The sequence below is a fragment of the Salvia splendens genome, chromosome 16, assembly GCF_004379255.2.
Source record: "Salvia splendens isolate huo1 chromosome 16, SspV2, whole genome shotgun sequence".
Lineage (NCBI taxonomy): Eukaryota > Viridiplantae > Streptophyta > Magnoliopsida > Lamiales > Lamiaceae > Salvia > Salvia splendens.
Window position 1 is genome coordinate 23,939,197 of NC_056047.1, and position 25,490 is coordinate 23,964,686.

General features: G+C 35.5%; 3 protein-coding genes across 5 annotated transcripts; 2 read left to right on the forward strand and 1 right to left on the reverse strand.

The window, feature by feature from the left end:
• The first annotated feature begins 1,242 nt into the window (after positions 1 to 1,242).
• LOC121769971 (glutamate decarboxylase-like) lies at positions 1,243 to 3,564 on the forward strand. Its single transcript, XM_042166757.1, has 4 exons — positions 1,243 to 1,718; positions 2,015 to 2,268; positions 2,780 to 2,832; positions 2,912 to 3,564. Exons 1-4 carry the CDS (start codon positions 1,279 to 1,281, stop codon positions 3,383 to 3,385), a joined length of 1,221 nt encoding a protein of 406 aa, XP_042022691.1. The 5' UTR covers positions 1,243 to 1,278; the 3' UTR covers positions 3,386 to 3,564.
• Positions 3,565 to 4,396: 832 nt separating this feature from the next.
• On the reverse strand, positions 4,397 to 8,131 carry LOC121772066 (pre-mRNA splicing factor SR-like 1). 3 transcript variants are annotated; one of them, XM_042169012.1, is made up of 5 exons: positions 8,015 to 8,131; positions 6,897 to 7,203; positions 6,702 to 6,782; positions 5,652 to 5,723; positions 4,397 to 5,550 (listed from the first exon to the last, which is right to left on the reverse strand). In XM_042169012.1, exons 2-5 carry the CDS (start codon positions 7,185 to 7,187, stop codon positions 4,753 to 4,755), a joined length of 1,242 nt encoding a protein of 413 aa, XP_042024946.1. In that variant the 5' UTR covers positions 7,188 to 7,203; positions 8,015 to 8,131; the 3' UTR covers positions 4,397 to 4,752. The 3 variants fall into 3 exon arrangements, with proteins under 3 accessions (XP_042024946.1, XP_042024947.1, XP_042024945.1); XM_042169013.1 differs by having other exon boundaries at positions 7,965 to 8,106; XM_042169011.1 differs by having other exon boundaries at positions 7,924 to 8,069.
• Positions 8,132 to 20,601: 12,470 nt separating this feature from the next.
• LOC121772522 (transmembrane 9 superfamily member 3-like) lies at positions 20,602 to 24,150 on the forward strand. Its single transcript, XM_042169656.1, has 8 exons — positions 20,602 to 20,866; positions 21,248 to 21,288; positions 21,367 to 21,952; positions 22,041 to 22,178; positions 22,290 to 22,446; positions 22,971 to 23,455; positions 23,547 to 23,786; positions 23,880 to 24,150. Exons 1-7 carry the CDS (start codon positions 20,715 to 20,717, stop codon positions 23,764 to 23,766), a joined length of 1,779 nt encoding a protein of 592 aa, XP_042025590.1. The 5' UTR covers positions 20,602 to 20,714; the 3' UTR covers positions 23,767 to 23,786; positions 23,880 to 24,150.
• The last annotated feature ends 1,340 nt before the right edge of the window (positions 24,151 to 25,490 follow it).

Genomic DNA, 25,490 nt, shown 5'->3' on the forward strand with positions numbered 1-25,490 from the left:
GTTATATGTTTTTCCTAGTTTATGTACTATAATAATATTTTACATTTTAAGAGAGCATATATATATATAGCTTCTTTTTAATCACAGCCCTTGGATCCTTGAATTGGATGGTTGTGATGATATGCATTATTACACTATAATGGTGCATTATTAGTCGGTGTGCATTATTCAACTGAAAATCTGCATTATTACACTATAATAGTGCATTATTAGTCGGTGTGCATTATTCAACTAAAAATCTGCATTATTAAATGACACGTGACATCAATCTAACTGTCGGATGACAAAATCGTAAGGCTGAGATTAAAAAGAACAATAGAACAAAAGATACAAAAATGATATGAATACATCCCTATATATATATATATATATATATATATATATATATATATATAATGTAGAAAGTAAAGTAAAACGATTATATCTGCTACCAACTTATTATGTTCAGATAGAGCTACTAATAATTTATGGTAAAAAAGTTTATAATTTGAACTAAAAAAAGAAGTTGGTACTCCATCTGTTCCATTTTTAATGGAACGTTTTTTTGTTTCAATAAAAATGAAACGTTTCATAAAATGAAAACATATCATCTCTACCTTTTTTCTCTTTTTAACTTTACTTTTTTTCAATAATTATAAAACAATATTATATAAAATTCTGTGTCGGAAATTAAATATTTCATATTTATTGAGAAAGAGTGGATATAATTTAACTAATTAACATAACCAATCTCGAACACTCTAGATAGTGGTCCTAACATTGCAGGCCCAACTAGGGGAGGAAGAATCCTCCAATGAGTAAGATAGAAGTATGGGATGTTTTGGTTTTATTTAAAAATTAAATGTGTCAAGTGTTGGGATGATGGATCCAAAAATATGTTAGTCATTACAAATTAGATCCACTTAATTTAATTTTTTATGGTCCATATTAGTCCTTCCAGCCTACCCAATCCCCTTCAACTTAAGGATTTCACTCTAGAAAGTAGAAATAAGAGTCCGTCCGCTAAAACCTAATACGTTTTATCATTTCAGTTGTTCACCAATTAAAGACATATTTGCACTTTTTTTTTAATAAGTGGATTCTATGTATTTTACTAATTTATTACATTTATATTCTACTATAAAATTAATACATAGAGAATAGGATTCACATTTCATTAATTATTTTAGCAAATTTTTTTATAAAGTTAAACAATTTCTTAAAACACATATCAAATCAAAATGTGTCTTTAAATGACTATCCGAATAAGTATATGATAAATGTCCTCCATTCTTAATAATGTTGAATATTGTGTTGGAGCAGAACCGGTGCGTGAACATGATCGCGCATCTATTCAACGCACCACTAGGAGACGACGAGACGGCGGTGGGAGTGGGAACCGTGGGATCTTCGGAAGCCATAATGCTGGCCGGTCTGGCATTCAAGAGGAAATGGCAGAACAAGATGAAACAGCTCGGGAAACCCCACGACAAGCCCAACATTGTCACCGGCGCAAACGTTCAAGTCTGCTGGGAGAAATTTGCCCGCTATTTCGAAGTGGAGCTCAAGGAGGTCAAGCTAACTGAAGGATACTACGTCATGGATCCCGACAAGGCCGTCGAGATGGTCGACGAGAACACCATCTGTGTCGCCGCCATCTTAGGCTCTACTCTTAACGGTGAATTTGAGGATGTCAAGCGCCTCAACAACCTCTTGGTCGAGAAGAACAAACAAACAGGGTATCTTATTTCTTACACAAAAACTCGTATATAATCCTCTCTCTGTCCCATTAAAAATGAAACGTATTTTGGGTTATCCCATTAAAAATGAAACATTTCCTAAAATGAAAATATCACCGTCTCTACTATTTCCCTCTATCTTACTTCCCACTATCTTACTTTATTCTCCTTATCAACTCACAAAACAACACTAAATAAAATCGCGTGTCTAAAAGTAAACGTTTCATATTTAATAGGACGGAGGGAGTAAATATCTAAAAACTGATATATTACTAGTATCTAATTTCTCTTGGCAGATGGGATACCCCCATTCATGTGGATGCGGCTAGTGGTGGCTTCATTGCTCCGTTTTTGTATCCGGAGTTGGAGTGGGATTTCAGATTGCCGTTGGTGAAGAGTATCAATGTGAGTGGGCACAAATACGGGTTGGTGTATGCTGGTATCGGATGGGCCATTTGGAGGACCAAGGACGACTTGCCCGACGAGCTAATCTTCCACATCAACTATCTCGGATCCGATCAGCCCACCTTCACCCTCAACTTCTCCAAAGGTAATGTATCCCATACTATCTCATGCCACTGAAACTGAAAGGATAGTCTACTACACATTAGTTTGATATTGTCTGCTTTGTTTCGATGGGTTTGCCCCACGATTCCGGAACCGGCGGTTAAGGTTTGAAACCGCCGGCTTCGGTTTTGGAAATTGTCGAACCGGAACCGAACCGTGAGGGTGGTTTGCGGTTCCGATTCCGGTTTCGGTTTTTTGTTTGGAATCGACGGTTTTTCACGGTTTCGAACCGCCGGTTTGCGGTGGTTCCGGATCGTTTCACGGTTTTTCGGTGGTTTTTCAAGGTTCCGGTTTGGAACTGCCCGAAACGGCAATCCAGCACGGTTTCGGTTTTGGAATTTTAGAACCTGAACCGGCTTACGGTTCCAAAAGTGACAGTTTCGGTTCTATTTAAATCTCACGATTCCGGTTCGGAACCGTAAACCTTGGGCATCTCTAGTTTGCACCCAACAATTAAGTTCATCAACTAAGTTTGATGTTTCAAAAAATTGCAGGGTCCAGTCAAATAATTGCTCAATACTATCAACTCATTCGGTTAGGTTATGAGGTAAAGCAATCAATCGCTACGTATGCTCAACATTTATTAGTATGAATACAACAAAATGAGAATAGAGGTAAAAATGCAGGGGTATCGCAACATAATGGAAAACTGCCAAGAAAATGCAATGGTGCTAAAAGATGGCCTCGAGAAAACAGGGCTCTTTACCATCGTGTCAAAGGACCACGGCGTCCCGCTGGTGGCGTTCAGCCTCAAGGACAGCAGCCGCCACAACGAGTTTGAGATCTCTGAGATGCTCCGCCGCTACGGGTGGATCGTCCCCGCCTACACAATGCCGCCAGACGCGCAGCACATCACGGTGCTTCGCGTCGTCATACGCGAGGACTTCTCGCGGACTCTGGCGGAGAGGCTGGTGCTGGACATCGAGAAGATCATGCACGAGCTCGACACGATCCCTTCGAGGGTCACGGAGAAGATCGCCACGGACGAGGAGCATGCGGTTGTGGTGAAGAAGACTGCCCTTGAAGTGCAGAGGGAGATCACTGATGCTTGGAAGAAAATGGTTGCTGATCACAAGAAAAAGACTAAAGGGGTTTGCTGATTATTTTAATCTACATAATTAAGTGAAATGCTACTGCTTTGGTTTGGTTTGGTTTGGTTTGGGGCATTATTAGCATGAACTATATTTCGTCCAGCTATGTCTGCGGAGTTGTGAATCTTTAGGAATGTTATGTAAGAGTGTATTATGCCACCTTTATGTTTAATACTCTTTTTCTTTTTTCTCTGAAATTCTCTCCCCTATTTCCCTCTTTTATTCATAAACTAATCTCCATAACCTCTTCAGCCTCCACGTCATTTTCTTGCCTCTTTATTCTTGCGCAATTTTGACTTTTTTAATCAATTTAGAAAGAAATATTGGTCTCTAAAATCATCAACTTTGCCTATGATTTGGTATTTCCCATGAACTTTAAAATTGATCTATAATATCACAAACTTTACATTTTGTTTGGTATTTCTCAAATTCACTCAAATAAGATATTTTCATTAAAATTTTATTTTACGTAGGCAACCATGATACGTTTTATGATATTTTAAACCACTTTTTAATTTTATAACATGTAGGATAAAAAGTATGGTTGAAAATTACGCTGATTTAATTGTGTCAAGTATGATAAAAAAAAAAGTCTCGTAAGTTAGTCAAATATAGTAATAGACATGTCATGAGAAATACCAAACAAAGTGCAAAATTGTGATTTTATACTAATTATAAAGTTCGTGGATCATACCAAATTTTAGGCAAAGTTTTTGATTTTATGGACCAATTTCCTATATAGAAACCACAAATTTCATTGTTTCTCCAAATGACAGAAACTACTCAATTTTGTTTCTATTTGCAAGTACAATTTCATCACCAATTACCACCTCATGTTTCTTCTGTCACCACACAATCTAATTCAGTCAAAAAATTGAATGCTCGCAGCCGCACCGGATTCGTCCCCAAAGTTTCCACTCTTCAAATTTCGAATCTATAAGCATTGAGTTTGAATTCAATATCCCCTCACCTTCGTCCCATAAAAAAATCTCAGATTAAATATCAAGAAAGCAAGAGAGGTAGAAGAACATCGTCAATTGAAATAAATTCAGAATACGGGGAGATGAGGGTTAAAGGAAAAAACTCATCAAGTATACTGCTCGTACATTACAGTTTAAAATTGGCTTATACAGTAGTTGAAATTACAAGAAGCAAAGATCTTGAGTAAGAGCCTTACCAAATTTTTCATTGTCGTAAACAAGGTGATCTCTCGCTTCATATCCCCCTTTCATTTGCTAATCATGCCACGAATACATTACACAGTGCTTGATTATGCATCAATCTCTTCCCATACTTCCCGGTGTCGTGAATCAGTCAGTCACTTGTTCGCGATAACATTAACAACGAATTTCCTTCATGTTTGCAAGTGAATCACATTACCTCCATGACGAACCACCAAGTCTGATCACCTCCTCAGTACCACCGGGCCTGTAAGGGCGACCCTCCGAGGCCTCAGCCACGCCCTCCTTTTGATTGCTCGACACACCGTACAGATCTTTGAGCTCAGCCAGATTACTTGATGCAGATCTCTTCTCCTTACTTTCATGGCTAAATGGATTGTGACCACTTACATTATGCTTGCCATATTCATTGGTGCTCTGACTTTGACTCCGGCACCTGCTCCTACTCCTACTTCTGCTCTGATGAGAACCGCCTTCTCTCCTGTAGTCTTCACGGCCCCTCCTATCATAACTCCTTCTATAGGTGTCTCGGGATCTCCTGTCATAATCATGCCTCCTATCCTTACCTTTTTCCGGCTCTCTTCTCCTTTCATCATCCCTGTCTCTATACCGCCGATCCCTGGTTCTGTCTTGATCGCGGTTGTCGTCCTTGTCCTTGCCCCTGTCTCTCTCCCTTCCAGGATGATCCCGATCAGATAGATCACCATTTTGGGGAGATCGTCTTGATTCATTACCTCGATCATAATAATGATTAGCTGTTCGCCGAACTGGAGATGAATCCCTAGTTATTGTCCGATGAGGGGCACGTTGACCGAAAGAGACAGAAAGGGCAGCCTTAACAGAAGGTGGTCTTCTTGCAGTCTCTTCACTGCCACGAGTGGTCTCACCAGTAACTCCACAGTGTTTAGATGGCAGGTTCATACTTTCAAGATTGGCTACAACAGTGCGCAACACCAGCACCGGAATACGAGGAAGAAGTGTGTCAAAATAGTACTGCATGCAGAAAACAATTTATCAGAATGGACAAAGATGCTGATGGTAGAAAAGCAATAATCTCAAAATTTTAATCAAAGCAAGAGCAGATGATGCACAACCTGTCCAAGAAGCAAATCCCTCACATACGCACCCATTGTTGTCATACGGCCATTACAACCAGGAGAGAATTCCTGGAATTAAGAGATGGACATAAAATATAGTGATGTTCAATGGATACAAGTTGACGGTGAAAAAAAAAAGAAAATTAATAACATAATGGTGCTGACATAAAAAAAAAAGGTCCCCCAGAAGCCACTAGACAACTTGAGAATTATTCAAGAAATGTTCCCAGATATGACTAATGCAACAGCCTAAGTAATCCAGGATGAGATACCAAGTGGAAACAGAACTAGACCAGTCAGATAATAAAACATGAATAACTTATCATATATACAACAAAACCTTGTCCAGATATTTTTTAAATTCCCACATAACATTTCACCTGAAGGGAATCATGCCAATGCACCACTGATGAATTGTAAAATTGTTCCATCCTGGCCATAATGCATCAGACACAACAGGAAATTCCAGTCATATAGGCAAGAGATCATCCACACATAACCCAAACAGAACGATCATAGATTCCCTTGCAGTCAGTGAGAGATAGCACGATAACTTATAAAATTGCTAAATAAAAAACATCAAAATAATAGTGGAAATATCAAAAAGTACCGTAAGAGAAAGTATTCAATAAGGAGAGACTGACTTCCGAGAAATATGTAAACCACAGTGCCTGGTTTTATATGAGAATATGCCACAGGAAAAACAGGCTGAATGTGTTCGAAGAAAAAAAAATCAAATATTTCTTTCTTTTTTTAAATGTTTGGAGAAATGTGCTGTGAATCTTATATTTGTTTGCCTAAATTATATTTATGTGTTAACTTTTATGTGTGGAAATTCGGACGCTATGAGTAATACATTAAAGATTAAGTTATTATAACAAACACAATGCTGACATGTAATCTAGTTGGTCGGCTCGAGCTGTACCAGTCCATTGAAAGTCCAACACATTACAGTCGTTTCAAACTACATAAAACCAACTTCAAGAAACCAATTCATGATAAAAACGAACTTTACAGAATCAAGTGGACAAGGCATTTACGGCATACCTCATCATCTTTTACATACGGTTCACACCAACTCCATAAAGTCTTTGGATCAGCTACATACCTTAGATAGAGAAATCCTATCTGAAAAATGATACATGACAAAACATCAATCATTTCATACCAAATAACTGTAAACAACTTAAAACAGAAAATAGGAAAATCTTCTATGTCCTATATACCAGGAAAGGTTCTTACTGCTCTAATATAAGGAGAATCTGGGTGATTCAATAAGCCATGCATTTGCTTGACAGTGAGCTTCATAAGAAAGAATTTGTAGAGGAGGCAGAAAGCAGTAGAAGGCCCTCGGCAGTTTCCAGTCATCCATGGCTCCACGTGTGTGACAGTAACATAAATCTCATCAATAACCTCATGATAAGTTTTCAATTTCAACAGGTCACGAAAATAATCAGAAGAAAGTATATTCATGCATAATACTTTCTCCAATAATTGATCAAATGGTCTCCCAGATGACTTTATCTCGGACATTATGGATCACCCGTTCCTACAATGATAAGGAATCAAAGATCATATAACTGAATTAATGATCAAGAGCAGTAACGATAAAGAAATATCACCATACCACACACATGGAAAAGAAATAGTAACTGTTAGATAGAAAGAGAATCATCTGGTTTACATTCTTGCCAAAAAGCCTAACGAAACTAGCCTCAAAATATCAAAATAAACCAATAGAGACTGTTAGAGGGTGTTAGCCCCAAAATTTAAGGATTCAACTGAGTATGAACACCATTCCCCAGAAAAACATCCAAAGTTTCCAGATATTATTTTATTTGCAGTATAAAAGTTTTTTTATTAAAAAAAACATTATTTCTTACTCACATGAATGCTTCCTCCAACTTGAAAGACATACAACTTCAATAATCAGTCAAAGTTGACTCCAAATCTAAAACATATACTCATTTTCACAACTCCATATCTCAAAATACCCATTTCCCCCAAAAATCCTAAAAGAAAAAACATGTCAAACCCTAGCTACAATAAAAAACTACATGAAATCCGACCATCATAAAATTCAGTACAACCATGCTCAATTACAAATGCGCCTAATCAGAATATATATTAAAATCATATCTTTCAATTTGCTTCTCAAACTGAAACATAAAGCAGCTATGAGCAGAAAAATAATACTTTAAATAAGTAAATAGACATTCGGCGCGCGCATAATTCACATATACGATTGGGGATTGAAGGAATCACAAACCAAAAAGTGGCTGAAAAATTGTTCTTCCAATTGAATTAAACCTGGCTACAATTTATCGTAAAGGAGCTGAAGCAATGATCCATTTCCTCACCTTGAATGAAATGGGGAATTGCGAAGGAAAAAGGAGAAAATTTGAGAGAGAACCCTAGGCGGAATAGTAATGAGAGAATTTGGGGATTAAAAATGTAAATATTGACTATTGGTTGGACCCCCAAATGAATAGATAAACCACTATTTATATAGTATTAATTAGTCGACTTGATTGGTAGCAAATTCAATAATAAAAAGTTATACAATTCGTAAAAATTAAGATAAAATAGCTTTTTTTTATCCTAGAGAGAAGACAATACAAACTTCTCTGTATCGGCCAAAATTTACAAAATTATACTACTGTTTAAGTTATTAGTAATGTACTAGTACTTCTTCAGTTTGCTAGTTATTTGAAATCATAATTATTTATTTTATTTTATTTATGAAAAATAAAGGCTGCCACAATAAGAACATTAATGCACGGATAATTAAAAAATGGAGTCCTATATTTAAAGGAATATTTTAGCTACTTTATTAGTTACTACACTGTATCGAAGCCTAATTTCCAAAACACTTAATTATATTATTATGATCGTTAGTATATAAATTAAAGAATTATATTATCTTTCAATAACAAATTATACCCTCCGTCCATTAAAAACGATATTACAATTATTATAAAATATACATATTACAGCTTGATAAGACTTACTGATTAATGTCGAACTAATTTTAAAAATCGAACTAGAGACTAAATTAGGGTCATTAAATCTAGTTTTTTTAGGAGATTCGTTGATGTGTAAATTATTTCGTTCTTCATTACAAGCTCATTTTACTTAATTATAGTAGATTTATTACCTCATTCCGATACATAGTACATTGAAACTACAGTATATTTTTACTTACTTCCAGTAAGTTTTGAAATGATTCACCACATGCTTCATTCTAATTCATTGAACTGAGTTTTTACTTTATTCACATTAAAAAATACAATATATTCCAGTAGGTTTATTACTTCATTAAAGATGTTATTACTACCTCCGTTCCATAGTAATAGAGTCATTTTGTCATTTTGGTACGTTCCATAGTAATAGAGTAATTCCTCTTTTTAGTAAAAGTCAATACATTTTTGCACACCTAATTTACTCTCTCTTACGTTTTCTCTCTCTTCATCTCTCTACCTTTTTCATTTTCCACTTTATTCTCCATTTACTTAACTCACCTAACACAATTTTTCTTATTCTCCGTGCTGAAAAGAAACGTCTCAATTACTATGGAACGGGGGGAGTACTTCATTGGACAAGGTTTTTTCTTCATTCGAGTAGGACTTCAAATGTTTCTACACATACTTCGTTCAAATAGTTTATTACATCATTGCATGTGCTTATTACATCATGAAATTAGGCTATCATTCCATTTAGTTGTCAGCGATGTGGCGGTGGTGATTGAAGAGAGAAAGAATGGTACGCGACGGCAAAACGCATGAACGTACTGGAATGAAATAATAATCCTATTGGAATGAAGTAATATATATTCTGGAATGAAATTAGATCCTCCTAATATGTTATGACTTATTTGCCCTGGGCTGAAACAAAATAAGCTCGTGATGAAGGCGAAAATATTTTATACATTTGCGCATCTCATCCATATAAAACTAGATCTAAAAATCCTAATTTGGTGTAGTTCTGCAGTTATGCAATTAGGAGTGGATTTGCATATAATGAGACTCTCACAGATAATATCTATAATATGTATAAATATCTTTCAAAATATTGTGTACTTTTTAGGGACAGAGGGAGTAATATTTACATACACATTGAATTATAAAGATAAAAGAAAAAATATATTATTTCATTGATTGATTGAAATGAATAACAATGTCTCTTCTTTATAATATTCCTAAATAACCCAACATGAGGGCTGGTGCGGCGGGGGGTGGTCGTATTGCTGAAGTCTGAGTTGTTGGAGTTAGATAGGTGAGTTCCAACAAGTTGGTGGGTGTTGCGGCAGGGGATGAAGCGTCTAGCAGTGGCGGTAGCTGCTTGTGGGTGTATGGAGGTGGCTGATGGTAGCAGGTGAACTAGAATTGCGGTTGTGTGGCGGCGTACAACGGGTGTTCGTTGGGTGGATCAGGTTCTGGGCGCAACGGTCAGTGACAGAAAGCTATGACTCCATCTCGGCAAACACCTTCATCCTTCTGTTAGGTTCTTGCAGCGGCGGCACAGCTGCATCAAAGACAGTGTAGAATAGCTGATCAACAACTGAGGTCGTCGAAATCTGGTTGTAATATAGTTGTTGCAATTCTAATTGGTCGGGCGGTTGAGTGGGCGGTGGGTGCAATCCCGCGTCGACTAATGGCAGGTGGTCATATGGTGGCGACGTATATGTGGGCTGATTGTTGGTCGGTGAGTGACATTGCCAATTTTGTGAATCGGGAGGCTGCTGATATACCGGCTGGTCAAAGTATGGTTCAGCCGTTATTTGCCACGGTGTGACGTAAGCATGCGCCGGATATTGCAACGGCGCATATGAATCCATATAGGTAAACATGTGCGTCAATCACATCCAACCTCTTGTTTAATCTGTTGCAAACAACCATTATCCGGTCACATAGGGAAGACATAATAATCTCCTCGTTGGAATTCATGGATGGAGGATGAGAACGCAATGAAAGCATCTATTAATAAGGGTTTAACTCCTTATCAAGTAGGAAGATGAGAAAGTCGCAGAGAAACGTCGCTCTGTCGACAATATATACTTTTAAGATTTTAGACATAAAAGTAATTAAAGATAAAAGGCAAAATATTATATTATTTCATTGATTGATTGAAATGAATAACTGAAGGAGATCGTTTCTGACTTCGTACGCGTAAAGAAAATAAGTAAAATTAACGCAGACTGATCAAGAGGACATCAACGAACTGACCCAGCAGACTCGCTTTAAACTGACATGCAATGACTAGCAGACTGATCAAGCGGCAGAAATCTAACTGATCAAGGCGACTCTTAAGGACTCTATCTACGTGTCGTTGGGCGCGCAAACCAGAACAAGGACTTTCAAAGCCTTAACCCACAATACTATTAACTAGTAAAGGGAAGTAAGGGTCATATCCCACAGAGATGAAAGTGTTTTGACGAGATAATCATGTTGATATTTCCCTGAAATGACCAAACAAAAGGTAAAAACAAAGTGAGGACCAATTCCCTTAACTAACAACTCCTGCAAAGCTGCCAAAAAGCAAAAGGTGGTGCAAAAGACCGCAGATCGGGATTTTAACATCTAACTACTTCATCTTCTTCATGTGATCGACGAGAAACAAAGCATATACATAATTTCACACATCATTAGAACAGAGCATGTTTCAGATAACGCATAAACATGAAATTCAAACTTAAAACTGCAGATCTAATCTAACTAATCAAACGGAAGTAACGTGAAGGCAGAAACAATCCATGACCATGCAGACTCAAAACAAAACAATCCATATCTATCAACTTAAATTCTAATCCTACATGAATCTACCATCATCAGGCACAAACAAGCTCATATCGGTAACATCAGATGTCAACAAACTAGATCACAAATTTTATAAAATGAAATCGACAGCAACATCCCAGATTCGGGTTCTAGAACAGATTTAAACAAGATCCAACAATAAACCAAACATCAACACCATAAGATTCAAAGAATCATCCACAAAACATGCATAACTTTAGCAACTACCAAATCTCATCCTCCAAACATCAAGATCCACAAAGTAAAAGCAAAATAACTTCGATATTCAACAGCTGAATGTATCGGAACTAGAAATATCTCAAAGCACGAAAGCTAAAAACTAAAACAGAAAGTAAAGATTGTTTTCTCGCTTAAAAGAGCAGTGGAACACTACAATGAAGACTGAAAAAGCAGCAGCAGCAGCCAGAATCAACTCCCCTCTAAGTGCGCACAACTATAAACTAAGATTTGAAGTGACTTAAACTAAGAGTGAGCTAGAGAAGCTCAAATGTGAGCTCCCGAACCAGTCTTTCACCCCCCCCCCCCGAACTCCATTCATCCTTCCAATTCTATCCCTATATATAGGATGACTTGAGGCTCTGATCCATAAGGCATTCCTCCTTTCAATTGATGCTTATGCCCTTAAACAGGATCTTTGGAATATGTTCTCTTCTCCCACTTTGCTCTTGTCGCATTCTTCATGATTCCCCTCGGTCAGTTTGTCGACTTTATGGTTCTTCACTTCAAATCTGCCTGATTTTTCGGCTGCTTGGTCAATTTGCACAATCTCCTGAACCTGGCAGATTTCTACGCACCTGAACTCAAAATCACACATTAGCTTCCCAAAATTACAGAAATTCACCCCAGACCGATGCATGAAATGAGCCTTATTAATAACAATGTCTCTTTTTTATACTCCTAAATACCCTAACTTAAGGAACAAGAAATAAATATCCTAAGGCATATTTGATAAGTTGTTAATGTCTAGATATAGATACTTAGATGATCATTTCCAAGTATTTGGTAACATGGTTAACCTATCATGTGAGCCTGTATTTTTCCTCTAAAGCCCATCCGAACCTGCAGATTTTTCCTAAAGTTACACTGATATGTATCTCACACATTTGATGAGACAAATCTACCTCAATTTATCTAGATAGAAAAGAAAAAAATTCTCCTTCATGCCCTTGCATCAATCTCTTTTGGACGTCCACCTATACTCTTCCTTAGTATCGTGAACAAGTAAATCAAAAGTTCACTACCAAAATTTCCATTCAGTCGGTGCTTCTTTATCATCAATCTTTCTCTCTTTTTTTAAGTATGAATGTTTTTGTGAGCTATTCAATTTGTTGCCTTCTTTTGACGATATCCCCAATTCAATTCCACCGATGATTATGTTGATTAAGATTGATTTGGAACAAATTTAAATCAAGCATAGGTTTAAAAAGCTCTCTTTGTGAACAATTTATCATGGCTATGCTTTTAAATCAAGCATAGGTTCAAAGAAGATTGCAAGGTTCAAAGAAGATTGCATACTGCTTTAGGTTTAGAGCTGCCAAGAAATAACGATGGAAAAATGGAGAGGGAATTGTAATGTTTGTTTTTACGTAGCATATTCAACTAGGGTAGAGCTAAAGACAATTTAGCAAATAAGTAGGTTTTGTATAAGGTCAAATAAGTCATTATATATCTAATTTTGACTTTCGTATCAAACAAAGTAGGCTTATAAGAAAAGAATTAACTACGGTATCAAACAAGTGATATTAAAATCAAATCATATCCTCACTTGGCCTCAAATGCTGGTCATCTACTAATCTGTGCATATCTCACATCACTTATCAAACGGGCCTAAACATATATAAGAAAGATATGACAAATTACTAATACAGTAAATAATAGAGATATGAAGATATTCTTATGATATGATCTTATCAGATGCTCATCGTGTGAGTGCCAGATAAACGAGTTTGTAAGATCTTTTGGCTTTTCATTTTTTTAACTCCCATTAGCTAATTTAATGGTGATCAAAATTTAAAATATGAATTTAAATTAAGTCAAATGACATTCTTGTTAATTCTTTCAAAACTCCCCTTTCATATAGGGTTATTTATCTTTAATTACATCAACTTTCACAATTTCCTATTATTTCCCCTAAACTTTATTTTCTGAATATAAACTTTAGAGCTTTCTAGTTTTCTCATAATTGAAAAATCAAAACTAATATGGCAATTAAATGCTTTTGTGGCATTGTAGTTTTAATTAAATAATCTAAATCTAAATAAGTAAAAGATTAAAAAATAAAATTTCATGTAATCATCTTCCTTTAGACCATCCACAATAGGCGCCCAGCGACCGCCCAGCCGAGCGCCGGCGCTGGGCAGTTCGCTGGGCGATCTATTGCAGTCGCCCAGCGGACGATTGGAGAGAGAAACCGCGCAGCGCTGGGCGGTTTCGTGGCGCTGGGCGGTGCGCTGGGCGATCCGCTCGGCGCTATTGCAGCGCCCGGATCGCCCAGCGCGATTTTTTTTTTTAAATTCGAATTTTTGAAATTCAAATTTTTTTAAAAAAATCAAATATAAAAAAATATTATTTATTTATAAAAATTGTTTTCTATATATAAAAATCAATTTTTATAAATAAATTTATACTAGAAATTCGTAATAGCCCATATATATTTAATGGGCTTGCGAATTTATGAAACTCATTCTTGGTTGTCTCTCTTTTATAGAGACATCCTTGAATGTTTTATGTTCCACTTTCGATGTGGGATAAACTCATTCTTGGTTGCCTCTATTTTATAGAGACATCCTTGAATGTTTTATGTTCCACTTTCGATGTGGGACAAACTCATTCAAGGATGTTTCTCTTTTATAGAGAGATATCCATGAATGTTTTATGTTCCACTTTCGATGTGGGACAAACTCATTCAAGGATGTTTCTCTTTTATAGAGAGATATCCTTGAATGTTTTATGTTCCACTTTCGAATGTTTTATGTTCCACTTTCGATGTGGGACAATCTCATTCAAGGATGTTTCTCTTTTATAGAGAGATATCCTTGAATGTTTTATGTTCCACTTTCGATGTGAGACAATCTCAATCAAGGATTTTCTATAAAATTGTATTTTAAATTATGTCATTTTTATTTTTAAGATTTTAATTATGTCTTTTTTTTATTTTTTAACTTTAAGTTGTAATGTTATTTTAAATTTTCATTTGTAAATTTAATTAATGTAATTTTTTTTAATTATGTAATTTTTTTTAATTATGTACTTTTTAAATTTTATTAATATTAGTGAATTTTCCCGTATATGTCTCGTAAATTAAATTTCGTATATTGCGTTATTGTTAATTATTGTATTTTGTATATATTTGTTAATAGTGATGTGGATAGTATGTGGCTAGGCTATGACTGGGCTATTGCTGGGCTATTTGCTTGTTTTGATGATGTGGCAGAAGGATTTTTAGTGCTGATGATGTGGCAGTGGCTAGGCTATGGCTGGGCTATTGCTGGACTATTTCTATTGTGGATGGCCTTATCAACCTCAATCCCCTTTTCTTTCTCTTCATGTTTTAATTTCTCGTTCTCTTTCTTAATGGCAACTTTCTTTTCCACTGTTTAGCAGAATGAGTTAAGAGTGGTCAAATCAAATTTAGCAAAACTTCCACCTTTAAACTGAAATCTAACTCCATTAGTACTTGTGTAGTTTTTTCTCCAAATTCTAATTTTGAATTTGCTGTTGCCACATAAACTTTAAATTGCCACATCAGTTTTGATTTTTCAATTTGAGGAAAAAATAGAAAACTCTCAAGTTCATGTATTTATATTGAAAAAATAAAATTGAGAGGAAATAGCATAAAATTATGAAAGTTTGTGTATTTATAAAATAACCATTTTATATTTGTATGGATAAATATGTTATTATAATATAAAATTATAAATATGTAACCGTTATGATGAGATCCGTTGCATGCATTAACTATGAAATTAAAAATCATCATAAATTATAATGTGGGAAGAAAAAATATTACAAAACGTTTGTGAGTGATATGGAAGTCCAATGATTTTTATAATGCCAATATAACCTATATAAAACTAATCGAACATTCAGTTATACTAATTGTAAATTAATTACTAATGCAAATTACCAGAAGATTAAATAATTTTAGTGCTTTAATTTTTTTTTGGTTACAATTTTTAGTGCTTTAATTTGAATCATTATACTTTGTGCTTGATTACGATTAAATTATTTTGATATAAATAAAATTGATTAGAATTAGTAAATTATTAGTAATAAATACTAGTACTCTACTACTATTATTTATGTAATTAAAGGTTGCGTTGCGTTCAATGTATTTATCAACAAAATATTAAATAATAATTACTTACATTAAATTAGTTTAATACGAATTGAATTACACAATTAGTGAAGGGATCTTTTGACTTTCCATTTACCTCCATTGCCTTAATGGTTGTTTAATAGTGATTTAGTTTCATAAATTTCATATTCCCAACTTGTGTCTATGAAAGATATGGAGGCATAAATATTAGGAAAATGATTTTTAGACATAATGACATTACCATAATGGGGTGTAAATAGTAATTTCAATTATATTTCATTGTCGATTAAATTTATACAAAGTATATATACCTTGTTGCCCCTTGTATACGGAAGTATTAAATAAGATACTCCCTCCGTCCACGAAAAATAGGACATATTGTGAATGACACAGGTTTTAATGTGGAATTGGTAAAGTAAGAGATAAGGGGAAAAAAGTAAGAGAGAAGTAGTGTTAGTGGAATGTGAGGTCCATATTATTAGTAAGAGAGATGGAAAAAAGTAATAGAGAAGTAGTGTTAGTGGGATGTGAGGTCCATATTATTAGTAAGAGAGGGGGAAAAAAGTAAGAGAGAAGTTGTTGAAAATTTTCCTTTCTAAATGTGCTCCATTGTTTGTGGACAATCAAAAATGACAAATGTGTTCTATCTTTCATGGACGGAGGGAGTATTGGATAAGGAAAGCTTGATTAGGGAAAATATATATGGAAGATGTGAATATGGGTTCTCATATTCTTTATTAATCGCCAAAGTCAGAGAGATAAATAAATTAATCAAATTCTACCTATATTCTATCCCTCCAAGAGTTAATTTTTTCCCTTTTTTAAAAATATTAAAATTCTTAGTATAATTTATTATACCATGCAACAACAAAAAATTGATATATGTTACGTATAATTATAGTTTTATAATTTTATTAATTATTTAATTTCCAAAATATAAATTTCATTATATTGAAACTCAATTAAAAAAATAATCACATGTTTTTGCTCATCTATTTTGTATTTCAAAACTATATGGTAAATATTTTTTTTTGTATTAAATATTAGAATTCCTATCTCAATTCACTCGAACGCGCAACAAATTAAATTTGACTTAATATTGTAAAAATATTAAATTGACTTAATATTGTATAAACCACAAACAAACCAACTATTAAATCACAAAGCAAACAACTAAAATCATGCAATAGCCTCAATTTGACATCTCTTTCCAAAGAAGCGTATAAAATTAGTATTCGGGCATATTCGTCAAAATAAGAAATATCATCAAGGAAAAAAACCATAAGGGGAATATGGCATGGAGACATTATGTCTCTAAATCACTATCCTAAATATTATCACGTTACAACATAAAGCACAGCCGCTCTCTCTCATTTGTAGTATAATAATAGTAGCTTGTATTTTAGGAAGATTGCTTTACCTAGTTTCCGCTCGACATTAAGTACGTCGGTGCCTACGAGCTTGGGGCGTTTCTACTTGATATGAGACAAGTCGTTTCATCGCCTAAAAGCTTTTAGATGAAAAATGTTTAGTCACTCGCCGCCACCATCTAGCTTCGCTCCTCTGCCACATCACCTCCACAACGGGCAGGTCAAGTAAGAAACCTAGAAGAGATAGTTGTCGGACGACGAAGAGGAGTGGCTTAGGCCATCCACAACGCTGTTCCTATACCGTTCCTATCTCGTTCCTTAAACCACTATTTGAGAGCCCCACTGTACTTTTTTGCTCCATTCCTTAACTAAGGAACGGAACCTGCAACCCTCCGTTTCTTATCCGTTCCTTAACCGTTCCTTAAATTACTATTCATTCAATTTCATTTTTTATTTTTATTTCCAATCCAATTCAATTAAAACAAACACACTTCATTAAAATTAAAATAACATTACAACATAAAATATAAATACAACTTAAAATTCAAAAAAATAAAAAAAGACATAATTAAAATCCTAAAAAAATGACATAATTTAAAATACAATTTTATAGAGACATCCTTAAATGTTTTATGTTTCACTTTCGATGTGGGACAAAATCATTCAAGGATGTCTCTATAAAAGAGAAACAACCAAGAATGATTTTATCCCACATCGAAAGTGGAACATAAAACATTCAAGGTTGTCTCTATAAAATAGAAATAACCAAGAATGAGTTTGTCCCACATCGAAAGAGAAACATAAAACATTCAAGGATGTCTCTATAAAAGAGAAACAATCAAAAATGATTTATCCCACATCGAAAGTGGAACATAAAACATTCAAGGTTGTATCTATAAAAGAGAAACAACCAAGAATGAGTTTGTCCCACATCGAAAGTGAAACATAAAAACATTCAAGGTTGTATCTATAAAAGAGAAACCACCAAGAATGATTTTATCCCACATTGAAAGTGGAACATAAAACATTCAAGGTTGTATCTATAAAAGAGAAACAACCAAGAATGAGTTTGTCCCACATCATCGAAAGTGAAACATAAAACATTCAAGGATGTCTCTATAAAAGAGAAACAACCAAGAATGATTTTATCCCACATCGAAAGTGGAACATAAAACATTCAAGGTTGTATCTATAAAAGAGAAACAACCAAGAATGAGTTTGTCCCACATCGAAAGTAGAACATAAAACATTCAAGGTTGTCTCTATAAAAAAGAAACAACCAAGAATGGTTTCATAAATTCGCAAGTCCATCAAATATATATGGGATATTACGAATTTCTTGTATTCATTTATTTGTAAAAATTGTTTTTATAATTAAAAACAATTTTTATAAATAAAAGTATTTTTTTTTAAAATTCGATTTTTTTAAAAAAAAATCGAATTATTGCGTCACCGTGACGACGCCCACTCGCGGGGCAGCGAGTGGGCGTCACGCACGTCGCGGGGAGAGCCACGTCGCCGAAGCGCGTGGCGGCACAGACCGTGCCGCGTCTCATGCCGACGGCACCCGTGACGGCATGGGCACGGAACCGTGACGAAACGTAGCGCCGCAACACGTTCCGCTACGGTTTCGTTCCGGAGGAACGAAACGCGGAACGCCCACGGCCCGCGTTGCGGGTGCCCTTAGGTGGAAGGAGATGTGAATGTGACAAGAAGGTTGGACAAAGAAGAAATGGAGGTTTTTGCATACTGCATACATTGTTGAATTGTTAGAGATTTAAAAATTATAATTCTGACAATTTGTAACGTAAAATTAAATAAGATCTTAATCAAATTCAAATATTTAATTTGATTTATTTTAAGAAAAATCTAAATTATGTAAATGAGGTGGTTTAACTTTTAAAAAATATAACACAGTCGAAATAAGGATAATGTTTATAATTTCAATTTTTTTACATAATAAATTATAAATTTTAAAATAAAATACATTATGTTATTTATGTATGACCACTTTATTTATAATAGAAATCCAATTTTATTTATTACAGATACTAGTTTTTATAAAATAGCAATATATAAATTTATTATAGTTAAAATTTAATTTAAAAAAAAAAATGATAAAATATGTTGTGATTGATTTATTGCATGTGTAACATAGGAAAAATAAATGATGGATGGTCGTTTTTTCTTTCTTATTAATTATTCTCTCCGGTCCATAATAAGATCATCCACAATAGCGGACTAGCCGACGCCCTAGCCATCGGCGTGCGGCAAGGGCGCTCGGCTCGTCTGCTATTGCGTTAGGCTAGCCCGACGGACGAAAAACCAACGCCATAGAGCTAGCCGAGCTAGACGAAAAATCCGACCGGCTAGTCGATCGCTAGCCGCCTATTGCATCGGCTAGCCGATTTTTTTTTAATTTTATTTATTTATTTATACTCTATATTTACAATTCACTGCACTTCATTTTTTAAATATTTGATAAACATCAAAAGTTAAAATGAATTAATCGTATTTGTAAATTTATTTGCTGGGCTAGGGCGTTGGCTAAGCTATTGTTATAGGCTGTTGTTTGGTTAGACTATTGCTAGGTTGTGGGAAGGGAATGGTAATGTGGCAGAAGAAGTTTTTGGCTAGACTATTGCTAGCATATGTCTAGTGTGGATGCTTTAAAAGTCACATTTTTCCATTTTAATATGTCACGTAATAAGAGTTATATTTCACTTTTATCATAAATGGTAAGTAGATCCCACATTCAACTAACTCACTTCACTCTTATGTTCCATTAATTTTTCCAACTCATGATTAAATATCCTCCCTCCGTCCGCGAATAGGAGTCCAGTTTTGCTATTTTAGTCCATCCGCGAATAGAAGTCGCGGTGCACTTTTACCATAAATGGTAATAGGGTCCCACCTTCCACTACCTCATTCAACTCACATTTCATTTAAAACTATTATATACAAGTTGGACCCTTATTCCACTAACTTTTTTCCATCCACTTTTTTAACATTTCTTAAAATCCGTGCCGTCAAGAAATGAGACTCCTAATGGCGGACGGATGGAGTATTTCTTAAAATTTGTGGCCACATCAAATATGACTCATGTGGGACGGAGAAAGTATTATACTACTCCCTCCGTCCCAGCTTAATTATCACTATTTTCTATTTCGGCCAGTCTCAATTTAATTGTCACATGTTGCACATTCCATTCACCCTACTCATATTTTTATATAAAATTAGTATAAAAAAATAGGTCTCACGTTCAACTAACTCTTCCAAATCAACTGGAGTCATAATTAAGTGGGGGGGGGAGAGAGTAAGATATTTCTACAATGTAAATAACAACTTGACAGTCAGGTGCGTGGCCATAGCCCACGCGCTCTTAACCTCGCGTGTACTCACATTTCCCTCAATCAAGACTTATCCGGCCCTGTATACAAGTCGAGATCCAGATCTGAGCTTCTTCTCTCTCTACAACTTCTATCTCTAGAATTTAGTTCCCCTCTTTTTGTTTACAGTAAACCCCCCTTTCAGTCTGAAGCAATTAACAATCAAAATGGCGAGGGGAGGAGGGTGGCACGTCGTCGTTTTGCTATTGCTCTGCTCCGCGTTCTCCGCCGTGAGGTCGGATGGCTCCGATCACAAGTACAAAGTCGGAGATTCGGTGCCGCTGTATGCGAACAAAGTGGGGCCATTTCATAACCCGAGGTCTTTTTGCTATCATATCTTCCTCTTTTGTTTAATTACTCGAGTAATGTTGATTTATATTTGGGGATTTTTGTGCACTATCGGTTTTGTTCATTGTCGTGGACGATTTAGGATTTACTAGCTCCAGATTAAGCTAATCGGCGTGTGGAATTTACTTTTGATTGGAGATACTTAGTTTGATTGGAGAGTGTGGGGTTTTGACTTTGATTTTGCAGTTGATGGTTGTGTGATTGTGTTATCATGAAGCTTCGATGAACATTGGTTTCCTGATTGTGATTCTGTTTTGCGGTGTTCATTTAATTCGTTAGTGTGTTGTGTGATCGAAGGAAGAGTTTCATCATCTTGTAATGCTGATATTCTATTGTGTGTTCTGATTTACAGTGAAACTTACCGTTACTTTGATCTCCCGTTCTGCTCTACAGGTATTGATTCACATTACTCTTATGTTATTACCTTTTGTTTTTCCATTCCCTCGCTCATCCTAGCATTTGTGCCAACAGGTGAAGTGAAAGATAAAAGTGAAGCTCTCGGTGAAGTTTTGAATGGAGATCGTTTGGTCAGTGCTCCGTACAAGCTTGACTTTTTGGTTGACAGAGAGTCTGAAGTCATTTGTAAGAAGAAACTTTCAAAGAAAGATGTCGCTGAGTTTCGAAGAGCTGTGGCAAAGGACTACTATTTTCAAATGTACTATGATGACTTGCCCATTTGGGGTTTCCTGGGAAAGGTTTATAAGGAAGGCAAAGGCGATCCTAGCGAGTACAAATATTACCTGTTTAAGCATCTCCACTTTGAAATATTTTATAACAAGGATCACGTGATTGAGATCAACGCACGCACCGACCCTAGTGCTCTTGTGGATCTAACTGAAGACAAAGAAGTGGATGTTGAATTCATGTACTCAGCCAAATGGAAGGAAACTCATGTGCCTTTTGAGAAGAGGATGGAGAAGTACTCTAAATCCTCTTCACTTCCTCGCCACTTAGAGATCCACTGGTTTTCAATTATCAATTCTTGTGTGACTGTTCTCCTTCTAACTGGATTCCTTGCTACTATCTTGATGCGAGTGCTCAAGAATGATTTTGTTAAGTAAGGCCTTTTTCACATTCTTAAGCATTTAGGAGCGGATGAATTATGTGTGATCTCTAATGACACTTTTCTTGTTTTGCTAAAAAAGATATGCCCATGATGAGGAGGCAGCAGACGACCAAGAAGAAACTGGTTGGAAATACATCCATGGTGATGTTTTTAGGTTCCCAAAATACAAGTCATTGTTTTCTGCTTGTCTTGGAAGTGGCACACAGCTATTTACCCTGTAAGGATGTCATCTTCTATTTTTTGAAGTTATTTTTATGTTTATGGAATTGTTATTTATTGACTTTAAAAAATTGGAGAGCGCTTAACAATTGAATTTTCTCATTTCCAGGGCCATCTTTATATTCTTACTTGCTCTTGTTGGTGTATTTTATCCCTACAACCGAGGAGCTCTTTTCACTGCACTTGTGGTCATATATGCGCTTACATCTGGCATTGCAGGCTATACAGCAGCTTCCTTTTATTGCCAGCTAGAGGGAACAAATTGGGTTAGTAAATTCAGTCCAAGCACCATGCTCGAGTTTCATAGTATTTAATTTCATGTACATAGATGTTCTTTGTGTTCTGCTCTGTTTTCTGTAGATATATTTTACGTAAACTTACTTGTGGAGAATCTTGTTTATCAACAAACCTGATGTTTGTTACTGTCTTCTCCTGCCTTTTCCCTGCACTGACTATCGTTATAATTTATGAATATACTCCATAGATGAGTTGCATGAACTAAAATGTAATTCAAATGAGGACTGAGCTGGCTTTGGTTTTCAATTTAATTGTTGGTAACATATGAAAATTTTATTGAGCATTCAGGTAAGTCCAAGATCTTTAGAACATTGAAAATGAGTTACTTATTTTATTTTCTCCCTTGGTTCTATCTTGGTGAATATTAATTACAAGATAACTTATGCCAAAATTTCCAACATCAGTCTTGTGACTCATATTTCCTATATCTTGTGTGTAGTGCATGTTGCTCTCCAACATGTTTCTTATCTTTAGTGCTTTATCTTCTTAACAGGTAAGGAATTTGTTATTGACTGGAGCTCTTTTCTGCGGGCCATTGTTTCTCACATTTTGCTTCCTCAACACGGTGGCCATTGCTTACCATGCTACTGCAGCTCTTCCTTTTGGCACCATCGTGGTGATATTTCTGATATGGGCTCTTGTGACATCACCTTTATTAGTTTTGGGAGGGATTGCAGGAAAGAATAGCAAGGCAGAGTTCCAAGCTCCAGTCCGTACCACAAAATATCCTAGAGAAATTCCACCTTTGCCTTGGTACCGTGCTACCTTGCCTCAAATGGCTATGGCTGGATTTTTGCCATTCAGTGCCATCTATATTGAACTTTACTACATATTCGCTAGTGTTTGGGGCCACAGGATCTACACCATTTACAGTATTCTGTTCATAGTCTTCATTATCCTCCTGATTGTCACTGCATTTATCACCGTAGCCTTGACATATTTCCAACTTGCTGCTGAAGATCATGAATGGTGGTGGAGGTATGTTAGCATGCTGTGAACATTGTCGTGCTCTTAGTATCTCTCCTTGAATTTATCTCTCAACACCTGATTTTTCTTTTCTACCAACCAGGTCCTTCCTATGTGGTGGATCAACCGGCGTGTTTATTTATGGCTACTGCCTGTATTACTATTATGCACGGTCAGATATGTCGGGCTTCATGCAGACCTCATTTTTCTTCGGGTACATGGCCTGCATATGCTATGCTTTCTTCCTAATGCTTGGAGCAGTCGGCTTCCGTGCTTCTTTGTTCTTTGTGCGCCACATATATCGCTCAATTAAGTGTGAATGATAAGCATCCAAGTTCTGCAGGTATGTTCCCTTCATATGGATAAATCTATCTAGTACTATGTATATTGGAGCCTAATTTGAAAAAAGGTACTGTGTTATATAATCCATGTACAGGAAGTATTTTTGTGTGGGGAAAATGGCGGTGTATCATATCATCCTTGAGTGAGTGGCTGCATCCAGGGTAGAGTGGCCATTGGGGTTACTTGTTGAAACATTTTATGAGAGGAAAGTAGTTTGTTAAGTAGGGCTAATAAACTCTTATCAAACACTAGTATAGGGCTTTTGCTATTGCATGTAGTACTATTTTTATTTTATTTTTTGTTGAAAATTTTGTATCAGACGAATATGAGATGTGAACATTTATGTTGATTTGATCCGTCTATTATTTACTGGTGCACTTCATCCAAATCTCCTTTGTTTCTTTTGGGAGAGTCCAGTTCAATTTCAACACATGTAAAGTGTGTTCATTTTATTTTTAAAAAGTTGAACTGGAGTTCACTTGCTGTGGAGTGCAATTATTAGAAATTTTTTTACTACCTCCGTCCTTTAAGAATACTATCCTTGTCCCTCAATAATTGTTCACTTGGTCCGGCACGGAGTTTTAAGAAATGTAAATAAAAGTAAATTGATAATTAGTTTTATATATTAATTTTAAAATAAAATTTGAGGGAAATTAGTTAGTGCAATATGAAGCCTACTTGTCATTTATGATAAAAAGTGAAGTGGACACTTAATGAGGGGTGAATAAAAATAGCAAAAGTGGACAATTAATAGGGGAAGAAGGGAGTATAAATTATTTTTGTTTTGATCCGTCCCTTAAAACATAGTATTCCCTCGTCTCAAGTTACTTGAGTTGTATTCCATTTTGGGTTGTCCCAAGTTACTTGAGTAATTTATCTGTTTAGCTAAAAACAAAACATCTAATCTCACTATCTCTTACTTTATTTTCTCATCTACTTGATTTATCATTATTTAACTCACTAAACACCACTTTCTTAAATCTCGTGCCGAAAAGAAACGCCTCAAGTAACGTGGGATGAAGGAAGTATTTTATTATTATTAGACGGATGTAGTAAATGTATTTATTTTGGGTACTCCCTTCGTCCCAAGGAAGACCCCTTCCTTGGGCGGCACAAGATTTTATGCAAATTTACTTTATGTGTTAAGTGGAGAGAGTAGAATAAGAGAAAAAGAATAAAATAAAGATAAATATGTTTCAATTTTAAGTAATTGGTTATCATGACTGAGACAAACTAAAAAAGTAAGTGAATCATCTTTAGTGAGACAGATGAGTAAGATATTTTAAAAAATGATGTTAAGTAAGTTACACTGAGTCATATCTGATAACATTTCTTGAATAAATTCTCAAATTGTCTAGTCGCTTATAGGGAGTATGAGATTTTAAAAAATGATATTAAGTAACTTAAGTGTAGAGAATAAAGTACTCTCTCAGTCCCAAGAAAGATGACTCCTTCTTGGGATGACACGAGATTTTATGCAAGCTAATTTAAAAGTGTTTTAAGAAAGGAGAGAGAAAGTTGTTGGATATTTAAAAATAGGAGAGATGAATAAAGTAAATGAGATAAAAGGCTGTTAATGTTTAAAAGTAGGAGAGATGGAAAAAAGTAAGAGAGAAAAAAGGCTCTTGAGTGTTTAAAAGTAGGAGAGATCCAAAAAAGTAAGAGAGAGAAAATGTTGTTGGGTTTTTAAAAGCAGGATAAATGA